Source organism: Sinohyriopsis cumingii, chromosome 17 (assembly GCF_028554795.1).
Source record: "Sinohyriopsis cumingii isolate HCF-2022 chromosome 17, ASM2855479v2, whole genome shotgun sequence".
Classification (NCBI taxonomy): Eukaryota; Metazoa; Mollusca; class Bivalvia; order Unionida; family Unionidae; genus Sinohyriopsis; species Sinohyriopsis cumingii.
The window spans coordinates 71,505,832-71,529,987 of record NC_142977.1 but is presented as its reverse complement, the minus strand read 5'-3'; the positions used below and the strand labels follow the sequence as shown (position 1 = coordinate 71,529,987).

Here is a 24,156-nt window from a genome sequence, read left to right as displayed (position 1 = left end):
TCTACAAAAGTTTTCAACCACGTGTGTGGAGATTCACCTGTAAATGGTGGTGGTTGACCATGATCGCCGCACATCACCACTGCGGTATTTTTCTTTAGCAACCAATCCAGAAACTGTTTTAATGTATCCAACGGCACAGTGTCTATCTCATCCCAGATTATTATTCCAGGGATATATTTCGTACCCATTCGCGTAGGTGTCCACGTGCCGCCGCTGTATTTGAAAAAACTGTGATACGTACACGCGTTAACTTTCCGTTGTCTCATCTCCCTGGCAAGTCTGTGTGTGGGAGTCAGCACAATCATGTCAGAACCGCGAAATAATTCAATCGCCCGAGTTGTCTTACCGGAACCACCAGCCCCGTTGAGATAAACTGTTCTATGTCTCACAACAGGATCGTGCACCGGCGGCAGCGAAGTTGTCGTAGAAATTGAAAATTTCCCAGATATTTCTGCGCCGCGATATTCATCCTCGATTTCAACATCAGCCGATTCACAATATCCATGCAACATTTCATTTTTTATTCTCCATGAACCCCACGATGGATCATTCGGTATAACCTTATTCAACGCCGCTAAGTGTTTTTTATCGATATAGAATGAATCCGTTGCAACTCTCACTGCGTCAACGGGAAACCTATTAATCATCGACAATAGGTTTATTGATACATAAGCTAGCATCGAAGATCTCAAATGTGTGTACTGAGATGATTCTCCGTCGATATAACTAAAAACAGTTCCTAATTTTTCCCCGTTTGACAGAAACACATCTTCGCGGGTACAAAACGTATTATTCGTGGCGGCATCAGCGACAATAAGATCCAATTCGGCCTCGTCCATGATTAATCGACTATGATGTAGTTTATGATCATACGCTCCACCTTGAGTAAATTTTCCTATTATTCTTCGTCCTAGATCTTTTGCGGCGCTTTCATCAGTTTGGGAAATTTTAGGAGTTCTTTCGATGATAGTGTCGATAAAAGATTCTGGATACTCCTGGAAATTATTAGTTTCTTCGATGACTTGCGGAGTTGGCAACCAAACTTCGGTTTGACGACAGTAGCATATAATCGCGGTACTGACCGTCAGCGACAGCAGTATTCGACTGTCAAGCATGTATCGCAATAACACTATTGGGGCCCATCGCTTCTCAACGAAATGTTTACCAAACCAAGCATAACACACAGGATGTAAACCCGTAGCGAGTTTAAACGACGACACACAAGCAACCCCGGTCAGGTCAAAATCAGGCAATGGTCCGTTCACGGATACTCTTGTCATCGAGCTTGTAGGATGACCAAACCGCGCAAAATACTCACTGCATTCTCCACGCCCAAGAAAACTTCCTGGATAACACGCCGTCATATCCACGGATATCATATCGCGGTGATCATACTGGGTATTCCACAAACCACCGTGCCCGTATTCGATACAGCTCTGTTGAATATCCTCGAGAAAGCTCTTCGGGGTTGGTCTCCATGAATTTCGTTCTCGGGCTATATGCGTGACAACACCCGGGACAGTAAAACACTGCGTCAGTAACGTATCAGTGTTCGTCGCATGATATTTTTCTGCGAGTTTTTTCATTTCGTGATGTAATGCCGCCGTTCTGTATACCTCCCCGTTGGGTTTCACAAACTGATCAAACTCTCCCTCGAGGTCACTTCGGAATAACCACACCGACACTGGATCGGTTTTACTTATCTGATAAATAAAATCAAACATGGAAACTTTTTGAGTTTCAATGCTGGCATTTCCGCTCGTGGAACCACTAGCATTTTCCAATTCCGGATAATACTTTACAACACGATCTCGAGGAAATATCCTAACCGAGTCAGTCCAGGCGTGACTGTTATGATCGATAATAGTTATTGGTGCTCCACGGGAATCATATTTACTCTTGTACAATACCTCACCGGTCAACGATGAAACCGTTATAGGAAATTTTAGTAATCGTTCGAGCTCGGCAACATCATTTATTGACGCTCCTTCATCCACTACTTTTGCCGCCCACGCTGCTATTTTAGTCTGTCTTAGCGGTGTTAGGCCGTTTCCTCGCGCGGCATTTTTAAAATGTTCCATTACTCGCTCGGCTACACAATTCAACCCTGTGGATTTTATCAATGACTCTGACATCTTCATCGGGGCGAGTTTATCAACGCGTGGTTTCTTCATCGGATAAATTCCATAAATGACTGCGGTCACAGGATACGCTCTGGCATAATATGGTATATCAATCCCAACAAGTACTCCCGGGTTTGAGTCTTTGGTTACGACGACGGTTTTTCCCCGTCGGGCATCAAGAATAGGGTCTAGTTTGTCTCTGATAATCCATGTTGTTTCACCTGTTTCCGTGTCGTCGACGCCAACGATAAATTTTATCTGAATGAAATATTTTTTATCATCGAGATACCCAATTATGTTCGACGCGATTGTATCGTTGATGGTACCATCAATGATGGCATTTTCAGAAATGATTTTATACGAAGACCACACATGTGCAGCACCATCACGACGAAACTCTTCTTTGGCGTTCTTGATAACACCAATTACGAGTGTGAGTTCTCGTCGTCGTCGATCAAAAGTTAACCGGTCAAGATCGAATCGACCTCGGGGAAATTGGAGATTTCCAGGTTTTATTCTGGATAGTCTTTCAAAACTCATTATTATAATTAAGACAAGTATTTAAATAGACAAATATATTATATGCACCAATGCAAGTGGATTAAACTAAATTCATCAGCGCCGTGTAGCAAACCATGCAGACACGAATACTGTGGACAACATGCTCAACAGGTCCGCGGTGGGAGTCTAGGACCGATACCGTGTATCAGATGCGGCATTGGAGTACGAGGAAAAACGCAATTATGTTCAGCGTGTGGGGGGAAACGCTATCGAGAACTAAAACGGTATTATGATAAAAAAAATCCAGACTCAAACACGTTCTCGGAGCGTGATTACATAAATAAGTTTTCAGACAAATTATGAATTAGACAAATGATTTGCTTATAGTATAATGAATCAAGAATTTGTTCCCGAACAAGAATTTGTTCCCGAACAAGAATTTGTTGCACATCCAACTATTCCAAATTATGAGGCAAACCGAGATGGCACGGTGCGACACTGCACGCGAAGACGACCAGTTGGTGGAGTTGATAATGCTGGTTATTTAAGATTTACTGTTGGGAAAGGGAGGTATTTATGTCATCGTTTTATTTACGAATGTTTCTTTGGAGTGATCCCTAAAGGTCTTGTTGTTGATCACATTAACGGTAACATACTTGATAACTCTATAAACAATCTTCGCGTGGTCACTCAGAGCAAGAACTGCCTACTGGGTAACACAGGGCGTTGTAAAACAGTTGCAAGAAGAGCTATCAAATCCATAAACGCAACCGGTGAAGAAATTGTATTCCAGTCAATAAACGCCGCCGGTAGGTATTTCGGTATTTGTCCATCTGCTGTACAGCGTGTCGCAGCTGGGATCCGCAAAACAGCATTTTCAAAGAAGCTCAAACAGAAGATTTCATTCTGTTATATAACTCTTATCGCTGACACAAACGACGATAACTCCTCCACGAGTGTGTAACGCTTTGCAGAGTTGTCGTCGTCAGAGGATTTGCTCCCTTGAGAAAGCCACCTTGATAAAATATTTTATCGAGTTCATAACATGTAATCATTTATTTACCGTAGAATATATATTTTTTTACAAACAATATCCTCGTTTTACTGAATATATCCGACTGTTTTGCTCTTCTGTGCTTGTTATATGACCGCGCTCGAGAAAACATACAATTAAAATATTTTAAACAAGTCCCGCCCACTGCTAGAGCGAATTTGGAACTCGCAAGTAACAGTTGGGTTATATACGAAATCGCTCCCTAAGACCTTTGGGTCGATCGAAAGTCAGCACGCGCAAGCAAAACCATAAATTTAATCCGCCAATGGCGGGTGTCTTTTGTGCACCATCCAATGGTCGATTCAATGGATGGTTTTGCTCTGCTGCTGACCGTAGAAAATGACCCCCCTGCATGTTTGTGTCGTCTTAGGATAAGTTAGGATAAGATTACATGTTCATTGTGCCTTTGCCTGCTATGACACTCGAATCAGAGGTAAAGGTTGTTTGTGTTGTCAAATAAATGTTTGCCGGGCTTGCTAGAAAACTCGATCCTAGAAGCCAGGATGTCTCGTTTTGTTTTTTGGCGATGCTAGTATTTTTCATGCATTTAAAAATATGAAAATATATAATAATATGAATCACGAAAATATAAATACCATACTTGTTGAAATTAAAGAATTACAACAGCGAGGTTTTAATATTTTACTAGACACTGAAACAATTATGTCAGATTTTGAATCCTTGAATGAGCTATCACGGCAGGGAAAGAACAATCTCTCTGCGAGATATAGGTTCATTAAGGGTTTGCAAGATCGCATTTACAGATCACTTGCCACGATAACTGAAAATCAGGTATCTGAATTTATTCCACTGTGCCGTGCAGTTGAGAAGATTCGTCTTGTATTGTCAAGCGAGTATGAGACTCGAAAATTAATTAGCACCAGGGTGAGGCAGTTAAAAGGTTATATAAAGGACACGGAAATGCCTGAAAATACTAGTATTTGTGACTACGAGGCCGACAAGGAAGTATAAATACAGCCGCGTGTGACTCACAGCACAAAGTGAAAGTAGAACCTGAGCTAGCGTGGAAACTCAAAGCGGAAGCGAAAATGCAGAGCATTTCACAAGCACATTTCCACGGTAAAAAAAAAGTGTATTATTTTTTTTGCCCGAGCGTGGAAACTCTTCGAGTTTTACATGAGAAATGCTTTGCATTTCCAGAGAAGTCCTTAGACTTCCAGGATTTGCTTAAGCGTTTCAACATCAATACAACAATGAGAATAGTTCATAATCTGTTCTCGTTGACACCAAACTGTGATTGTATTATTTTGCTGTAGCTCTGTTAATTGTGACGACGTTAACAAGAAGTCTTCGTCGCCGTACACGTCAACGATTATTTTAACGGGGAAATACTGTTCTGGGAATGTCTGTATTTGAAATGCGGTTTTTATTGCCTCGTGAAGAATTTGCTTATCATGAATATGAACTCGTGCGTGAATGTATTCACACATTATATACAACTGTTTTTTTTTAAATGCGCGCCTGCGTGCTAAGCACTCGCATGAGAAGTCCTTTGGACGAGAAATGCAAAGCATTTCCAGAGAAACTCTTCCAGAAATGCTTTGCATTTCCAACGATGCCGGTTTTGATGGGGTATTTGCACGCGATGACGAAAGTGGACCACTGCAGAAAAAAAACTATTATTATGGATCCGTTGACTTGTCCTTGTCCTCGAAGAGTTTTAGGACTTCACCAGTAAGTTCACGGAGACAGTCTCGCCACGCAGGTCCAACAACCCCCCCCGTTGGTCGGTGAGTTTAAAATTTATCGTTGACAACCACGGATTATTACACCGCAGATAGACCACATTGATTGGTTCTTGCACAATCAGAAAACCAGGGGGGTCTTTTGGTGTAAACGTATACAGGATAAACCCCTGCGTCGCCGTCGTAGTATCTGATGCGCTGTAGCTACCGTCAATGACGTCACATACAAGATTGACCGCAATAACATCTGTGATATTTACGATCCCCGGAGATACGTGTCTGCCATCGGATGCTGTACTGTTGTCGTGTCTTAAAATAACAGGTTGTGGTTTTATTTTCGCATACGCGGCAGAAATATCTTTGAAAGATTCCTCGATGAGATCCTGGACTGATTTTCTTAGTGTGTGTGCGTTATATCCAGGAAGTTTAAAATCTGAAATATCCTTCACGGGAATACCAAATAGGGTTGCAAAATTCGATCTTTTTCGGTTTCCATAATCGCCCTTGAGATCCAGTAGATGTTGAATTACTTTTTGATTCATAAATTCCATCGTGGATGCGAGTTTGTTTAGTTTTTCTATGGTGGTGATAATGTTCGTGCGAGAATGCAAAGCATTCCGAGAACTGCTTGCAGTTCCTGGTTTTGTTATATCAGAGATATAATCTTGGAAATGTCCCCGCAACAGGTCTAGCTGTTGTTTATGTGCTTGTTTGATCGGATTAAAAAAATGAGCTTCTATGTCTTCTGGCTGGTAATTCCGGAATCTCCCGTCTTCGAAACCTACCCCTATTATATCCAAGGGGAGTCTATCTGATGTTGAAAACCGGGCTTGGTCTGATCGTAATTGATCTGGAAATAATAAATGCTCACCGTACACGAGGTCGTGTAGTTCTTCCTTCGTGGTCTCGAAATCCGACTTCGATGGTGGCGGTGGACCCGGTCCAACCTCGGGTCGTTTTTGTGGCCATCCTAATACTGTTCGGATTGAGCTGTTGTAAATATCCACGGCGTATCCCGGTGTTGAGATTTCAATGACCGCAGACAGCGTTGGTTCGTGTGCGTGGATCGATATTTTGGCTTCCTTGCCGGTGATTCGTTTTATTTGGCGTTGTATCTCATTGTTGATTTCTTCGATCTGATAACTCCCAGTGGGTAGCGTAATTGTATCCCAGTCGAATTCGTCAGAGTCGGCTTTGGTTTTCCACGAAAACACAAACGAATTATTCGGCTGTTGACCAGAAAATGATGCCGCTCTGACATTGGGCCAGCTGTGATACGCACTGAGCTTCGACAACGCGATTTCGTTCACGGCAATTGGAGTTGGAAAATTAATGCTGAATTCTGGTGTCGTCGAGGACACTGAGATCATTGTGGTCCTTACCGGTGTTGTGTTTGTGACTATTTGCTGAAGCAGTTCCTGTGGCGTTGCCATCAGTGACATTATTTATTTGTTTAGTTTTCAAATAGTCATTGTACACATCTGACATTAGTTTGAATTCAGAATCTGATATCAACGCGGCGTCGCTGGATTGCGCGTCTAACGATGATGATATCAGCGATGATAATTTCTGGTATGCGGTCGTGGCTGTATTTAATTTTGTCGTGTAATCGTGTAATTTTGTGTTAGCACACGAGGATATTTTTTTTGCTATGATGCCGAAAACTCCTGCTGTTGCTGTAGCAGCGGAAACAGAGATCGTGGCAGCGACTACTGCAGTCACTGGAGTGACCGCTGATAGTATTACTCCCGCGGATGCAACAACGGCGGATACTGAATAAACCATAACGTCTAACACTGTTATGCGGCGCTTGTATTTTTTTACTTTTTGACTGGTTACTTCGATGACAGTTTTTAACTCAGATTGCCACTCACGGACTTGATTGTATCTATACGCGGATGCTTCCATTATTACTTTACCCGGTGACCAATTAAGGTGTTTCGGCGACAAATTCCAAACAATACAAGTAATTAACTGTGTCTAATCCTCCCCGATTTTCGGCTTCCAGCGTAAAAATTTCTTCGGTTCCTTTGTTTATCACCACAGACGCAACTCGGGAAAACCTGTTAGTTAAATCATGTCTGGTAGATATCTTAAATTCTACAGCAGAGAGTACTGTCAGTCTGTATATTCCAGTAACATCTGCAGTATATGGAATAGTCTTGTTTTGTTGTGACCATGTTTTCCTTTCTGATTTTATCGTATACACAATGTTTTTTGGGGTTACTCCGGCAGGAATTTTAATTAAATTAAGTTTTCCAAGTATCTCCGGAATTCCATTTACTACGTTATCTAATGTTTCCTTAATTTCGGTGAGTTTCATACTGACGGCATTAGGTTTCCCGAAGAACTCATCTACGGTGTTAAGAACGTTTCTGCGAAGTCTTCCAAACTGGGTCACATGAACATCATACTCAGCTCGTAACGTGGATAATTTGGTATCTATGACGCTGTCGGCTGTGTCCACATACTGTTTGTTTGCGGCATCTTCGAGACCTTCCGGATTTTTTAGAACGGTTATTTTGTTTCCATTCATGCTGAGTTCGCCTGTCATCGTGTCACCGGCTTTTTTCACACATTTATCAACACCTTTATCAATACTGTCTTTGATGCTTGCGATTGATATATTCGAGTCCTTGATCCGGCCGCCATCACTAAATGCGGCGAAGTTATCCTTGGTAGCTCCAAGAACTCTGCGAATTATATCATTCCACTTAATGTTGCTCGTTCTTAGTTTTCCCTGCTTGTCCTGAAAAATAGCAACTTCATCTGGGTCAACTCCAGCTATATTCAAAAGATTATCGACTTCATCTCGGGTCGCATATTTTGAGAGATCAACATCTGTGCCAGGTTTGACTTTTCTTGTGAAAGGTCTTCCGTAAATATCCACCATTATTCTTATTGCTGTTTTTCAAATGCGAGCATGAAAATGCTAAGCATTTCTCGATGCGGTATATTCATACACTACTCGATGCGGAGACGTTGCCAGATTTTTTGAGATTGCATCAAGAACATTTAAAACCTCGTTTCCACAAATGGGCGGATCAATTAATGTTTGTGTTGGTAGCGTCGACTGCCACACTGGAACATTAGAAAATCTGCTGACATACTTGAGAAACTCAGTTGGCGGTGCTAAACCGTACGAATCGAAATAGATAATTCCACGTGGATCGATCGCGTAAGCAACCCAGTGAGTTCCAGGACCGTCTTTGTTGTCGAGATTGATAATGCCAGTTTCTGGATTATTCGGCCGCGTCGGTAATTGATCTCGCATAAATACTCCTCTGAAATGTTTTATACGCAATTTTTTAACAGCATCGAGTAAATCAAAATTGCTCAACGGCGTTAGAATTTTTTTGGATACCATGATGGTGGAGTTCCTGGTAGTCTTAGCCCTGATCCGCGAGTGGATCTCCCCTTTTTTTTCTTGTATCCTTTTCCCGTTGCCTTTTTTAGTGCCATTCCAGCTGCAGTTCCAACTGCACCGAGTGCTGCAGCTTTTGCCGCTGCGCCAAGTAATCCTGGAATTGCAGCAGCTAGTATTGGGATGAGGGGAAATATTCCACCGGTTTTAGTCATGTCCTTGATAGCTGCAGCAGAGAAATCAAGGCGGATACCGGTTTTTGCTGTTAGTGCCTTATTAAAATGTTTAATCTGAGTATTAGTCAACGACAGCTTGTTTGGACCACTACCAAGTTGATCTCGTTTTAGTGTTATTGATGTCCCGCACGTGCTTGCGTGTTTTGATTGCAATTTCTTCGTTTGACCGGAAGTCAAGGTGACATTAACATGACTGTACGACATTATATTTCAGAAACTAATCTAATTGTTACATGTTTTCTACGGGAGCGTCAATAACTCTCATTCGTCCGCCAACACCTTCAAGCAGCATTGCTTTATCGGAGAGTATGACAGCAATCGCTCTATAACCACCGGCAGGAGCACCTACACGAGCTCGGAAATGTAGGTCGACAACAGATTGTTTAACCAGATCAAGATGTTCCAGCGAAAAGTAATAAATCGGATATAAACTCATAAAGTCTCGCTGTGATATTTGCAGGCCAGTGTCTACATTAAGATCGCGCCCCATAAATGACATCAGACGATGATACGCGCGTGCGACACGATGATGTTCGAAATCTATTAATATATCCTCAGATGGCTCCTGATGCCCATTTATTCTCAACGAAACTTCAGAAACTCCAAGTGTATCAAATACCATTGGAGTTCTTGTCTGGTCACTTATTCTAGCATGGTATTGAAATGCAATGAAAATATGTCGTGGTGCTGATACTCCTTGTTGCGATGATATATGCCATGTAAACAACCCGCCGTGATCACCCTGAATAACGTCTGTGGTTGTTGTTTTCCAGGATAGCAGTGATTTACCACCCGTGTCCATAAAAGACAACAGTCGTTGTTCTTCGGTGATTGACGGAGACAACACTGGCATCCACAACCACAGTTTAGTTAGTATTACCTGACCAGCGGCAACAGCAGCATCTCGCCAGATAGCGTCATTATCATCAGGTTTTCGCACAAGTACAACTGTGTGTTTGGCACCGAATATAACCTTTTGAACATCTCTGCAGAATCCAAAGATGTGAGACAATGGAATCACACCTGAGAACTCTTCATCTCCACTTAACATCGATCTACGTGTTGCAAAACCCAAATTAAAATTTTCGTTCATCGATGCAACTGCGTCACCGGCACCATTCATTGTTACATTCCTGTTCTCGGGGCTGTCGGTTATATCCTTTGCAAACATCATTGATGGTCCGGCTGATCTGGTGTAATCATCCGAGTATCTCGCCAACCCGAGAATTGTTGTGGCAACATCGACGTTATCATGAATTGTTTCAATTTCTTTTCCATCTATCATATAAATAGCGGATTTAAATAACGCCATGATGCCGTTGTTAACAAATCCAACTCGGTCGCCGATTCCGTAGTTAGTGTTATCATTCTTTAAAAGCCTACCTTCAACTTCGATGAAGGCCTCAGCGGGCAAGAAGTATCTACTTGTATCCTGGACCTGTAGTTCAATTCTTCCCCGTTGGTTAGGATTACGTGCTTCATAAGAATAATATTGAAAATCACGTACAGAATCATCTTTAAGTACTGGTTTGGACATATCAAACGCGTCATTGGATTTTCGCACAAACATTATTATTATTCGTGATGATCTAATTAAAATGTTATCGTCACCGGAAACCACTACCAGCTATCAAATTAGCAGTTACACTATCTTGCAACGCTTTGGAGGTAATTCCCGCTGTTGCGATCTCAGCTAATTTCTGATTTACGGCCTTATTTACTACGCTACTAACATTTGCCGGCATAACTTCAGTGGATGGTAGTTTTACTGGCGCGGGCCTCTTAATTGGGGGTTTTTTTTGTATCAGCTGTGCTAGTCGATCCTTAATTGATTGAAATGCTTTTCCGGCAAGACTACCAACAGTGCCAATGGCTTTATCCTTGACAACATCAGCGGCTTTCATCGCGAATTGTTTTACTAACGGTCCAGCTTTCGGAGCGATTCTTGTGACTAAATCCCTAACAACATCACCGACTCCATCTCCGTAAACAACCTCGTATACTGGTAATCGTGAGTTTACTACTCTGACACTTCTTGGTCTGCGAAAAGAATCGTGTAGTATCATTTTATTTAATTATTGTTTCTCTAACTAAATTTACTAGTCGCTGTGGTAACCGTCTGCGAGTTCATCAATGAGTCCCCGGTAAACGCCGATATCCATAATACCACGCTGAAATAGTCGCTGACAAATATTTGCGGCCTCATTTATAATTTCCGGAGAGTTGTTTCCGGCACGTCTTCCTCCTATGAGAACTTCTAACCGTGATACGTCATTGACGATATTATCAGGACAGATGTGGTTGTTATATCCGCGACCAGTGTAACCTTTTCCTATTTTCCTTATTTCCTTTTGTACCCTTTTAATATCAGAAATTACATCATTTTTCTGAGCTATTTTATCTGATAAAACCATTTTAGCAGAAGTACCCTTCAATGTTTTTTGTTCTTCTATTTCATCGTTTAATTCTCTTAATATATCATTTAAATTGGCTAGTTCCCCCTCTAATTTTTTTCTTTTTTCTGATATATTTGGGGGGATGGACGAAACAGGAGTGGTATCATCATCATCGGGAGCCCCCATTTGTTCACGCGATAAAAATTCAGGCACTGGATCAGGCGGTATCATTACGGGGTCTATTTTTAGAGCTGGTGGTTTCTTCTCCTGTAGTCTCGACTGTTTTTTCATTTCCTTTTCCTGTATTTTTTTCTTCTTTTCTTCCTCCCTTTCCTGCCTTTTCATTTCCATTTCCTGTATTTTTGCCTGCCTTTCCCTTTCCTTTGTCTTCATTCGTCGGTCTCTTAGTTCCTTATTAACCCCAATTACGCCAGTTTTTATAAAATTATAGGTATCATCAGTGCTAGATATTCGAGGAATACCCCTGTTTACTTTGTAAACATAATCCCTCCAATCATTCAGGGTTATACCCGAGGCAGCTCCTGGGTTTAGAAAATTTTGCCGGTTAGGATAATTTAAAACAATCCAAGCAGAAAACTCCTTAAGTTCATCCACGTTAGTAAGTGGAATATTTTTTATTTCAGTAATACCATCTTCGGTAAATTTATTAATAAATGTTTCCTTAGCAACTGTCACTACTCCGGCGGCACCTGGATCAACTACAGCACCTTCATCTGCCTGTTGCTGTTTAAGTTCTTCTATTGCTTGAAGTAACCCTCGTTTTGTTTTGGTAGGGTCAGCAGGATCAGGTTTTCCTACAATTGCAGTTTTAATTTCACCAGTAGCTGCTGTAATAGGCTTAAATAATTCCTCCGCAGATGTTGCAAACTCAACCTGCGCTTCTTGTCTTGCTTTTAATTTTTCTCTGACGGAATCACGGACAGGAATAAATTTTTTAATCGCGGCTAGTCGTTGTCGTGCCAATCTAGTTGTGAATGCTTCTCCAATATTTGCCATTATTTATTTGTCCACGATTTAATTTCCCCGCATGGATTTGTGACAATAAATTTACACGATCCCAGAACAAGATACCGTATCGGACTTGATACACTGTATGGTTAACATAAAAATGTTTTCTTGGCGCGTTAACGCGCTCGGAAACTCATTTCGTAGAGCAGCAGAGGGGGGGGGGGGCTGGACCGACCGACCGTGTCAATGACGACCCGCGGGGGAATAGTTTCAGATTTATTGAAGTAAACCAAGAACGTCAGCGCGCGGATGTTATTGCATTTCCCGGGTCGTCGAAGAGTCTCTCCGAGAGAAATTATTCGACGTTCAGGGATATTTTTTTTTTATTCTATGGTCTACATGGAAAGGTTTATCGTCGAAATAAGTAAACCGAAACTGTTTTTGTCTATTCAGTACTATTTTAGTTTCGGTCTGTTCCCCCCCTCTGCTGCTACATTTTATATTTCAGTATACAGCATAAGAAAAGAAACATCTTGGCAGAGGGTAGATTACTATATATATATATATAAGGTAATCCGTCATCTGGTTACATAGACAAAGAAAATATATTTTATTACCCTATCCACACGAAAAATAACCCAATATGCTGTTCATGTTCACTTATTGTCTTATATCCCTTAGGTTACACGTAAGTAGATTTATCCCACCCAAAGGAATATATATATATATATATATATATATATATATATATATATATATATATATATATATATATATATATATATAACTTTGTAATTCCAGAGAATATTCATTTGAATAAATAATTCCAGCCCAAATCAAATGCTGAACACAACAATAAGACAGATTATTACTAAAGATGTGAATGCACGTATGACTAATTTCTCAGGTAAACAAGATTATAAAGCCCTCTACTTGACCTAGGTCACCGTTAGCATTTTCTGGAAATAATATGACTTAATGGAACTTTCCATTCTAGAACATTCTGGGTTCTCAACAAAATAAAATCTGTAATAAAATTACAATACAAATTAAAGTGTAAGCAAAACGGTCATATTTTTGTTGTCTTTAACACGTGAATATTATAATATACAACTTAATATTTATCGAATATTAATGCTTAATTAATGGAAATTACACATATTGCATATTTATTATAAATTTGTGTGTTTAACTGATGTGACATCACTAGATAAACTTTCAATGGTACACATAGGATAATTGAAGTGTATTTGAATTAAACGACGTGGTGAACAGACCACTTGATGGAAGGTCCATTTTGACACCTGTTTCAAATGGATCACAACTTCCTAAATATTGCCTCTAGTACATGTCACACTGGACAGTTTGTCGCTATGACCTAATGTTAACATCATGCACTAGCTGTTTGTGCCAGCTATTAACAAGCAGGTCCTAATTAAAACTCAATTCATGCCCCAAACAGAACAGTTTAATTAGTACAAGTTGCCATCAAGCTTAATGTTTATGTGTCATGCTGCACTGACCCCAACAAAATGTACTACTAAAGAATGTACTGTGAAATTTATAGTACAGATAGATTATTCTATGAACTTTTGCATCCTTATATAATCTATCCTCTGTGTGTTATGGTTTCAATATTATTTGTGGGGTACCAATTTTTCGGGGTTTCTTGGTTGCTCCAAATCATGAATTTAGAGGCCTAATGAAAATTGGCCATGTAATGCAAGAAAGCATTTACCCATTTTACCCCTTGGCTCAGTTTCTTATTGATACGTTTCTAGCAATCAACAGTGATCAACTATTTGATAATTCAACTTCATTAATGCATTAAAATATTATCTATTACATGTGTTAGTTTTATTTTGGCACACTCTGAAACACCCCCCTCCCCCCCCATACAGTATATGGTAGCTGTCTGTTCCACTCACTGTCATAACTCAGTATATATAAGTTTAGTAAGGATACAGAGAATATTATTTAAGTACTGGAATTAACTAAAATAAAAGGGAATAATGAAATGATGTATGAAAATTAGACTCAACACTTAGTGACATTGATCCTTCATGAAATGATGTATGAAAATTAGACTCAACACTTAGTGACATTGATCCTTCATGAGAGTGAAACTCTTGTCCTCACTACTTACACAAATATTTTCTGGCCTGTAAGTCGTACTTCCCAGATATTTTATGGCCTGTAAGTCATACTTACCTCATATTTTCTTCCCTGTAAGTCGTACTTATCTCATATTTTCACTGGCCTGTAAGTCATACTTACCTCATAGTTTCTGGCCTGTAAGTCATACTTATCTAATATTTTCTGGCCTGTAAGTCATACTTACCTCATATTTTCTTCCCTGTAAGTCATACTTACCTCATATTTTCTGGTCTGTAAGTCGATGAGGAGTACAAGTTGAATGAGCAAATTTTGTAAATTTTCCATCATTTATCTTTAAGCAGGGTTTGCATGGTCATTGAAAGTCATTGAGAAATGAACACCTCAATTCAAGGCCTTGAAAGGTATTGATATTTCTCCTAGGTCATTGAAAGTCATTGAATTTTAGAGACTTTGCTTAAAAAATAAAAAGTGATTGAAAATTTGCTTTTGAGTCACTTATTTTATGTTGTGTGACAATTGGAAGTACGGTTTGGTATTCTGTCATATGCTTGCAATTCACTATTGTCGTAATCCACATGAAGTTATTAGAAATCACCATAGTACCCCTATGACATGATGTCATTAACACTTCTTCAAGTCTATGCTGAGTATGAGGCCAGATCAATAACTCGACTTAGTCTTTTTCACTTTGTTCCACACATCATTGTGAATTTTATCCTATCTGTTACTAAGTAACCTATCATGTCAGGATAGTTAAATGTAATTAAAATTTCACATGATGTTTTGTAAATGTATTATATACTTTAGCTACATATAATGATGCTGACCTGAAAATTTGTTGAGTTACAGAGTGAATAAAATTTGTGATGCTGTGTGGAATTAAACAATAGTAACTTCTGGTTTCATTCATATTAAAGGTATCACTATGCTATTTCTGATTATCAGCACTTGGGAAATTGCATCATTTAATCCTAAAATGCTTTTAATAGATTTTTGTTTTTTTTAAAGAGAGATACAAAGAGAGAGGTATTCCATCACATTTTTCTTCTTGCACCTCATGCTCAAAATAAAATATGGCCCATTGAGAGGGAGGGATCATTTTAGCTCTTCATGTTTTGGTACCTTATTGCACCAGTTTGGCTGAAGCTTTTGTCAGAGAGAGAAAACATTAGTAAATGTAAACAAATATAAATTCAGTAGTGTGTTCATCATTGCACTTACTAGAGACTGGATCGTCCTGGTGTTGAAACGACACTGCTGGATTCTATGAGCAAGTTGTCATGCCAAGTTGTTTGCAGCATATGCAAAAAATTAATTGCCTCTCCCCTTCCAAATATTTAAAATTATCTTTTTTTTTTATTTTGTTTTGTTTGCTGGCTTTCACAAAGTAAAACTCAGTTGACCAGTTCTGAAATTTATTTTGTTGGGCTTTGCTGATACTACTGATATCTAATTGTTTCCAAAATATCAGCTTTAAAAAAATGAAACATGTCAGCACTATTCTGACAACTGAAATGATCACCCTTTGCATTATATATATGCAGTAAAATCCTACTTGAAAAAAATGTTGTCGCTGTTCACAAACCATTCAGATATCCATAATACATATGACTTAAAACCGTTCCGGTGGCCTAGTAGTTAGAGCATCCGCCTTGGATGCGGGATGTCGTGGGTTCGATCCCCGGCCGAGTCATACCAAAGACTTACAAAAACGATACTAACAGCTGCCTCGCTAGGCGCTCAGCATTAAGAGGTTAGTGTTAGGACTGGTTGGCCCGGTGTCTGGATAATGTGACTGGGTTGGACATCATGCTACATGTCTGCGGCATGATGCCCCAGTGCTAGACATCACTATAAACTGCCACATTACAGACATCGTAGCGATATGACTGAAAAATTGTTAAAGCTACGTTTAAAAAAAAATCCAAATCCAAATCACATATGACTTAAACATAAATTCAAAGCAGTGATACATAAGAACCTTTGTTCTCTTAACATGCACCTAGCATTTCTTTGATTTACTTATTTTGGGTTGTTCCATGTCCAGATCATACTTGTGTAAATTAACACCTGGGGCTTACCTACTGAAGCCTTCAAACACATCTCACTGGCTTTTGTCAAGTGAAATGGTGGTTTATACCTGTCCTCTTTGCCTTTAATTACCTGTATTTAAACTGCCTAATGGATAGTTTTACATCAGCTCCAATAATGACTTTTTACCGTTTATATATGCGACATTTAACGGGCATATACTGAAAATTGTCTTTCTCCAAGCATGACCATGTCAGCAGGTTTGGAAGTACGAAAAATCATATTTTTGGCATGATTTGCCTTATTACAATTTAATTAAGATCATTTCTCCACTTAATATTGGACTGTGGCAATCTGATTTTAATCAGACTGAACTGTGTTATGGCATGTATGTCGGCATCTTGAAATTACATTATTGCATTTCATCACTGCGATCAAAGTTTTCTCTGACAAGTTTGATTTTTTTTTTAACAAGTCCTCTTTTAGAATACAGGACATTAGAGGGGCCCTGTGCATTTGCCTATCAGATATTTGGAACATGAACAGGATACACTTTAAATATCTTGTGGGGATTCAGTGAAATTGGAAAATTAAACAATGCTTACCAAGCTGAAGTTTTATGATAATTGCGCTGAACCTGTAGTACCACTAGGGATCACATGCCCACCCACCCTCCTTGAGTCTCATCTTTTATCCTGTGACCACTCTGAAGACTGACCAGTCACATGACTTATGCATCATCTTGTGTGATCCCTAAGGATACTACAAGTTCAATGAAATTAGAATCAAACTTCAGCTTAGTAAGTATCATTTAATTTTCCAATCAGTTGTCAGGTTTATCCTAAATGAAACTGGTGCTGATTTGACATCAAATATAAATGCCACTGTTAAGTTTGGGTCTGGCTTATCTTTCTTTCTCACTTAATTGGTTCTATTAAAGGAGTGTAATTTGCTATATTTTGATTGGTTAAACTTAGAGTCTCTCATAAATGCATTTCATTGTGTCTTCTTTCAGGTAGATTAACTGGGCAGTTTTGTTTTTGGAATGCTGCATCATTCTCATCTATTTTGTTGAGAGTAGGTAAAGGTAATGTTGGTTGGATTTTTGAGGTTTCACATAAAACAGTGTATTGAGACTGAGTAATTTGAGGATCTAAGTAATTAGACCCATCTAGATCTCATTATCTCTTGCTATTTTGCCTACGAGTCTAAACTTTTGGATGTAGTCGGCTATCTTTTGTAACTTGACATATTTGGATAGGATATTCCCGGTCTATTTGCAAAATAAGTTACCCTGTCATAGTCAAATGCAAAATTCTGTTTTCTTATTTGAATTCCAGCTCATTTTTTAATTAAGAGTTACAATGAAAACTTTTAAGATCACATCTTAAATATTCACATAAGCATCATGACTGAAAAGAATGAACCATTAATAATCTTGTTTATAAGATCAAGGTGGAAAATCAAGTGTAACTTATTTTTCAAATTAAATCATTGACCTTCATACTAACTTTGAATGCACATTAGCAGAATTGACTAAAAACAAACCTTGGTGTCAAAACTGAGGGTCAGATTAAAAATGGGGGGTTCTCTGATGCACAAATGAGGGTTAGGGTAAAAGGAAGAATTGGCTGAATGTCAGATTGTGATTTAGTTGACATGTGGAATACCCAGTATTCAGCATAGTTACTCCTTAAATTTTTATTTCTCTTCCAGGATTTGGTGATGATAGATTGGTGCTAATGAGTTGACAGCAGGCTAGATAAGCCAAAGCAGAGATGGCAGCACCAGTCCCTTCAGATAAAGTCAAGGACAAAGAATACTCAAATTGGCTGAAGGTGACCTTGGCCCTATATTATATGAAGTCAGGACTGCACACCTTCATCAAGAATGAGATTGATTGTCTGCATCAGTCCCTGGTACAAAAGATATATGGAGGCAGTACAGTGCCACTGCCATGTTGTACCATGTGTCATGCCTGCCATGTGAGAAGAAACAAGCACATCGGAGTTTGGACATTCCCAAAACAGTGTAAATCATACTGTAATGTCTGGCTAGCTGAATTATTAGCACTCCACACCAATCCTAAATCAGAGAAAATATACTGGAATAACAGTGATGTTGCTTCATGGCCATTCAAGCCATGGGAGTGTGCCAAAGTTTTCGTGCCAAGGAGACAGCCACCTTCCAATGTTGGACCTGCTGAGTGTGATGCCCAGGCAATGTTGACTCTGCTTGCCAGTTGTACACACTTCCGTCGCAAACTTTCAGTACAAGGCCTGGGTCTTACACATACAGTAAGTCAAGCATGCAAAATGTCTTTTATAAAGACTGTTAAATTAATGTCCATGTAGGACCACTTTTAAGTAGTGTGTTAAATGTAGTGACATTTTGATAGAGAATTTGTACATACATGCACCTCAAGGCAATGTAGTATAACACCATCACATAAAGAAATGTAGAGCAACATGTTGATGATCAATAGATCAATATTCAAAATACTTTTAGAAAGTCACTCCTTAGAATAAAGGGTTTCTTGTCAGCAGTTGCTGATATAGGTCACGGCCTTCTGTCCCCCATGACATTGTCTTATATTACAATAAATCATGTATGCACAAACCTATTTAATATATTCAGTGAAAGCGACCAATATGTGACCAAATGAGGACTGAGTCTTTTGGGATAGAAGGTTGTGACCAATATCAGTAACAAACAAAACCACTATTGTCACACCTCTGTGGTAATCATTAATATGATTATGATCAGCAGTCGCGTGGTAAAGTTTTCAGTCAGGCCTATAAGTTTTCAGTCAGGCCTATATTATTGATTACGGCTATCCTAAATGTAATCAATTTCTGGACTGATACAGAAATAGGATTGTTGATACCACTACACAGTGCTTATATTATTTGCTGCTGAGAATATTTTCTGTTGCTGAGACTATTTTATGCTGCAGACAATATTATATTTTATACAAATTGTGACAGAAAATATTTGTATTAAAGAATTACCTTGGTATATTAATAGCAAAAAATTCAGAGATGCATATAGAATTTTTAGTGGATTTATGGAGATGTGTAAGGATGGCATTATTCTACCAGATGAGTTGACTGTGCACAGTGTTACAGAAAAGATTAAATCTGTTTCATCTGAATGCATCATGCAGATTTAGCAAAGAGGCCTGTAAAATGTTATTTGCATTTTTGAAAACATGTCTGGAACATACTGATCAATTAATTAACTTAGGAATTTTCTTGGAGCAACAGGGATATAAACTTGGTGAATATCTTCAAAAAGAAAACATGAGAAAACATTTGATAATGTGCAAGACGAATAAAGGCACTAGCTTTGAGTACAGATAATGAAACTGATGAATGCTGTAATGATGATGATGATGATGACATTGAGATACCAAGTGAATGTAGTAGCTCAAGTGGTGAAGATAACCAATGGTAATTCAATTAGAGAAATGTTTTTCTTCTTAATATAACAATGGCATCCACACTCACCAATCTCCAATTTGAAGAGAGCACATTAAAGTATCTGTTTTCTTTGAAGTATCACCTTGTGGAATCAGGTTTGTAGAATATACCCAATGTATCCTTGCTGTAAATTGTAGGAGGCAATCTTTCTGCTGTGTGTTGCATTCCATATCATCAAAGAGAATCCTGGTAGTTGAGGAAAGGCCAATGGATACAACTCAAATGCAAGACACTTTTTTGGCCACAAGTTTGGCTATAGATGGGTTGTCAGAAGGGCCTGGCCAGATAAATCACTTCGTCACATCAAACTTCAGGGAATACATGTATATTAAAGATGTTCAGTTTGCATACAGTTTAAAAAGGACATTTGTGATTAATCAACATGGTGTTTTTCACTACACGTTACAAAGAACATAGCCCAAGAGTGGTGGTAAGGGTCAATAAAGTGAAGTTTCAGCTTTGCTTGACTATAGCACTAACTGTAGTCCTGACATCAGAAATGCAGTAAATGAACTTAATCTTGATCTCCTTTTGGATTTCTAATCATTGATGGTGAAATAATAATCTGACAGTATCAGAAAACCAACCAAAACTTCAATCCCTTGTGTAGGACTAGGTCTCTAAGGACCAGGAATATTTCAGCCAATGACTTGGGTGAAGAAACTTTTCTGTGACAGGAAAATTGGGCAAGATATAACATCATTGTGATGGGAACCAAAAATTAATGAAGCTATCACTTTTTTGTTAGCCAAAGCTCTTCATGGCTGGAAGGCCAAGAATTTTGGAAAAAAACTTAGTTCAGGCTAACTACTCCTAGAGTGTAGATGCAAAATTTACTGTGATTATCTTATAGTGGTTTATGGAGATGCCTATTACGGTATTTCCACATAAATCTCTCAAGTCATCATAAGGTTTTGTTTGATCTACCAATTGGTAGTGAGGCTGTGGTACTGACAAATCTCAGCTCTCTGAATGTTTCACAAATGAAACAAATTGACATTTACCATAATGGCATATTTCTTCCCACTAATACTTACATACTGACCTTTAACTGTGTCATTTTGCCTACATCAGTCAGAGCTGGGTTCTCATATATCTATTCAACCTTTTCATTCCTAAGCCTTGGTGTTTCAGCTGCCTGAAATATGGCCACCACAAAGATACTTCATGATGCTGATGCAGATATAACGCCAAAAGATGTTTATGATTCCTAAACACATCACCAAACTATGGTTTGATGATGCATGCAAAGTTGTCGTTAAAAAATGGAAAAGGGTCCTTCAGAATTTCAATGTCAGTCCAACAAGTGAAAATCTGAATAAACACCATATATTCTGACCAAAAGGCTGTTATACCATTAGAGAGAACAAGATGAATACATGGAGAACCTATGTCTATAGGTTGAACTCACTGTCCTCTGTTAGATCAGTATGGCATATGGTATTGGTATGAAAAATTGTTGGCAAAAATAAAAACAGCTTTATCAGTCATTTAAAGAAATCTATAATGATGCCAAAAATGGTCACAACTGTACCAGAAATCTGAAATACATTTGCCAAAATATTTTTGAAAAAAATCCTCTTTATTCTAAAAATTTCTGCCACATACAAAATCTTGTTGAGAAAATGTTGCTCAACATTTCAAATTTGCTGTTGTTGATATTTACAAAATTCCTTTCACTATGAGAGTTAAAAGATTTCTCTTGAATGAGCCAATGATACTTCAACAGTACCAGATGATATCCTCCATTAACTTCTGAAACAAATACTCGTACCTGACACAGCTCTAAATACACTGCTGAACATCTTTAATAAAATTTGTACATTGAAAGCAAATATGCAGAGGATGGCAAGGAGGATTACTTGGGATGACTGTTATCATAAACAGGCATTTCATCTATTGGCTCCAATGAGATGACTTATCATAAACAGGTATTTCATCCATTGGGCCCAGTGAGATGACTGTTGTCATAAACAGGCATTTCATCCATTGGGCCTAGTGAGATGACTGTTATCATAAACAGGCATTTCATCCATTGGGCCCAGTGAGACGACTGTTATCATAAACAGGCATTTCATCCATTGGCGCCAATGAGATGACTGTTATCCTACACACATTTCATCTATTGGGCCCAATGAGATGGCTATCAATTTACATGAACCTTTCATGTACTGAACTTAATGGTATGGCTGTTATTGTACACAAACATTTCATATACAGGCCCCTTTGGGATGGCTGTTATCGTACACAAACATTTCATATACAGGCCTCTTTGGGATGGCTATTATCATACACACACATTTCATATACAGGCCCCTATGGGATGGCTGTTATCGTACACAAACATTTCATATACTGGCTCCCAAGGGATGGTGGTCGTGATGCACAAATATTTCATCTACTGGCCCCTATGGGATGGCTGTTGTTGTACACAAACATTTCATATACTGTCTCCCAAGGGATGGTTGTCATTATGCACAAACATTTCATCTACTGGCCCCTACAGGATGGCTGTTATCGTACACAAACATTTCATATATTGCCCCCATGGTCTTGCTTTTTTCATAAACAAACATTTCTTAAACTGTTTATTATACACAAATGTTTCATAAATTGGCCCTCATGGGATCACTGTTTTCGTACACAAACATTTCATAAGCTGGTTATTAAACTTCATCTTCACACTGAGCTGAGATTGGATGGTGGTGATGTTCTAAACTTGCACATAGCTCTTGTTGAATTTTTATTAGTGTAAAAAATCATATTCTTACTAAAGCATTGCTGTGAGGAAGTTCCAAACATGCATTGACCATATTAATTTGAATGTTTAAACATGCTATCTGGGGGCCCTGAGTGGCCGGGTGGTCAAAATCGCTCTCCGCTACAGATCACTGCCATCTCACCTATGCGTGTGTTTGAGTCTCAGATTCGGCCAATGTGGGTATGTGAGAAAGCTTGCCAGGACTTCTTTTGGGTCGTTGGTTCTTTCTGGGGTTTTTTCCAGGTTCTTCCTCCACCATTAATATTGGCCACTATGAATAGCCTATCATGTGCTGAAAAATGGCGTTAAACCCAACAACAACTTGCTGGCTACATATTTGGAACTGAGATCTACATTGATGCATGTCCTAATGTTGGATAGCGTTACAGTGTTGTTAGACATAAAACACTTCAGAATCATTAATCTTGATAGGGTGTTTGCAGTTTTTGCAAAAACGACAATGCTCTTCCTTGCTGCTGCTCTTCATTAAGTTAACCACCATCAGCCAAGATGTCTAAAATTTAGTTTTGTCAGGATTGGCATGCTTCACTGTTGGTTTGTACTCTTTTAGTTACAGCTGCATTTTAACATTTCGCCTTGAAAAGTTAATTACATCTCCATACTAGTCCATCTGGCTTAAAATCTGACTTATTTTCAGTCAAGTACATGCAGTCTGTGCAAAGGCGACTGATGTTATTATGGACCTACTTGTGTTTGAATCACCTCTTACAATTAGCTGTGTATAAACTATCCCAAGGTTTCCATGAGCAGTAAGCATGACTGTTTATTGTATGTACAGGTTACAGTCATATAATTTGGTGTTTTACAGTAATGAAAGGACTCTCACTGTCTCTTTTCAGTGCTAAAATGACTTAAAGGATGTTTTCTGAAATAATACTGTCCAGGATTTAGGAGGTAAAAATCATGTCACATCATGTGGCATTAATGGCAGGTATGAAGATAGTATGCAGCACTAAGTAAAGCAAAGTTAACTTGGAATTCTAAGATTTTTGGGATGAAAATGACAAAATGCAGAGGGACTATATCACGTGAATAACTCCTAAATGTACCTTATTGATTAAAAAGTCAAATATTGTCGACACATTAGTTATTTTTTTATCATTTTTTGCCTTTAAGACATGTATGATAAAAGTGCCTGCTTTGATGTTGGTTACTATAGCTGGTCACTGGCAGACCTTTTGTCGCCATCTTTGATTAACAGGTTAAAGTAAACATTAATGGTTGAATGTATTGGGTATTGTTGTAGCTAACACTATTGATTCTGGATGCTAAAACAAACTTGGATTGATGGTAATGTAGTGTAATGACTACAAAATATGTGGATCAGCTTGACTCCCTGCTATACAACTTGCATGCTCCTGCATGATAATTGAGAACACTGGGCTGGAATAATC

General features: G+C 38.8%; 1 protein-coding gene across 2 annotated transcripts in view; it reads left to right on the top strand.

Moving 5' to 3' along the window:
• LOC149779212 (uncharacterized protein CXorf38 homolog) overlaps positions 1 to 24,156 on the top strand; it is a 61,124-nt gene that overhangs the window by 5,342 nt on the left and 31,626 nt on the right. For both annotated transcript variants that reach the window (XM_089939783.1, XM_089939782.1), the window contains exon 2: positions 18,215 to 18,795. In XM_089939783.1, the coding sequence (XP_089795909.1) occupies positions 18,277 to 18,795 (519 nt within the window). In that variant the 5' untranslated portion in view covers positions 18,215 to 18,276. The remainder of the gene's footprint in view (positions 1 to 18,214; positions 18,796 to 24,156) is intronic.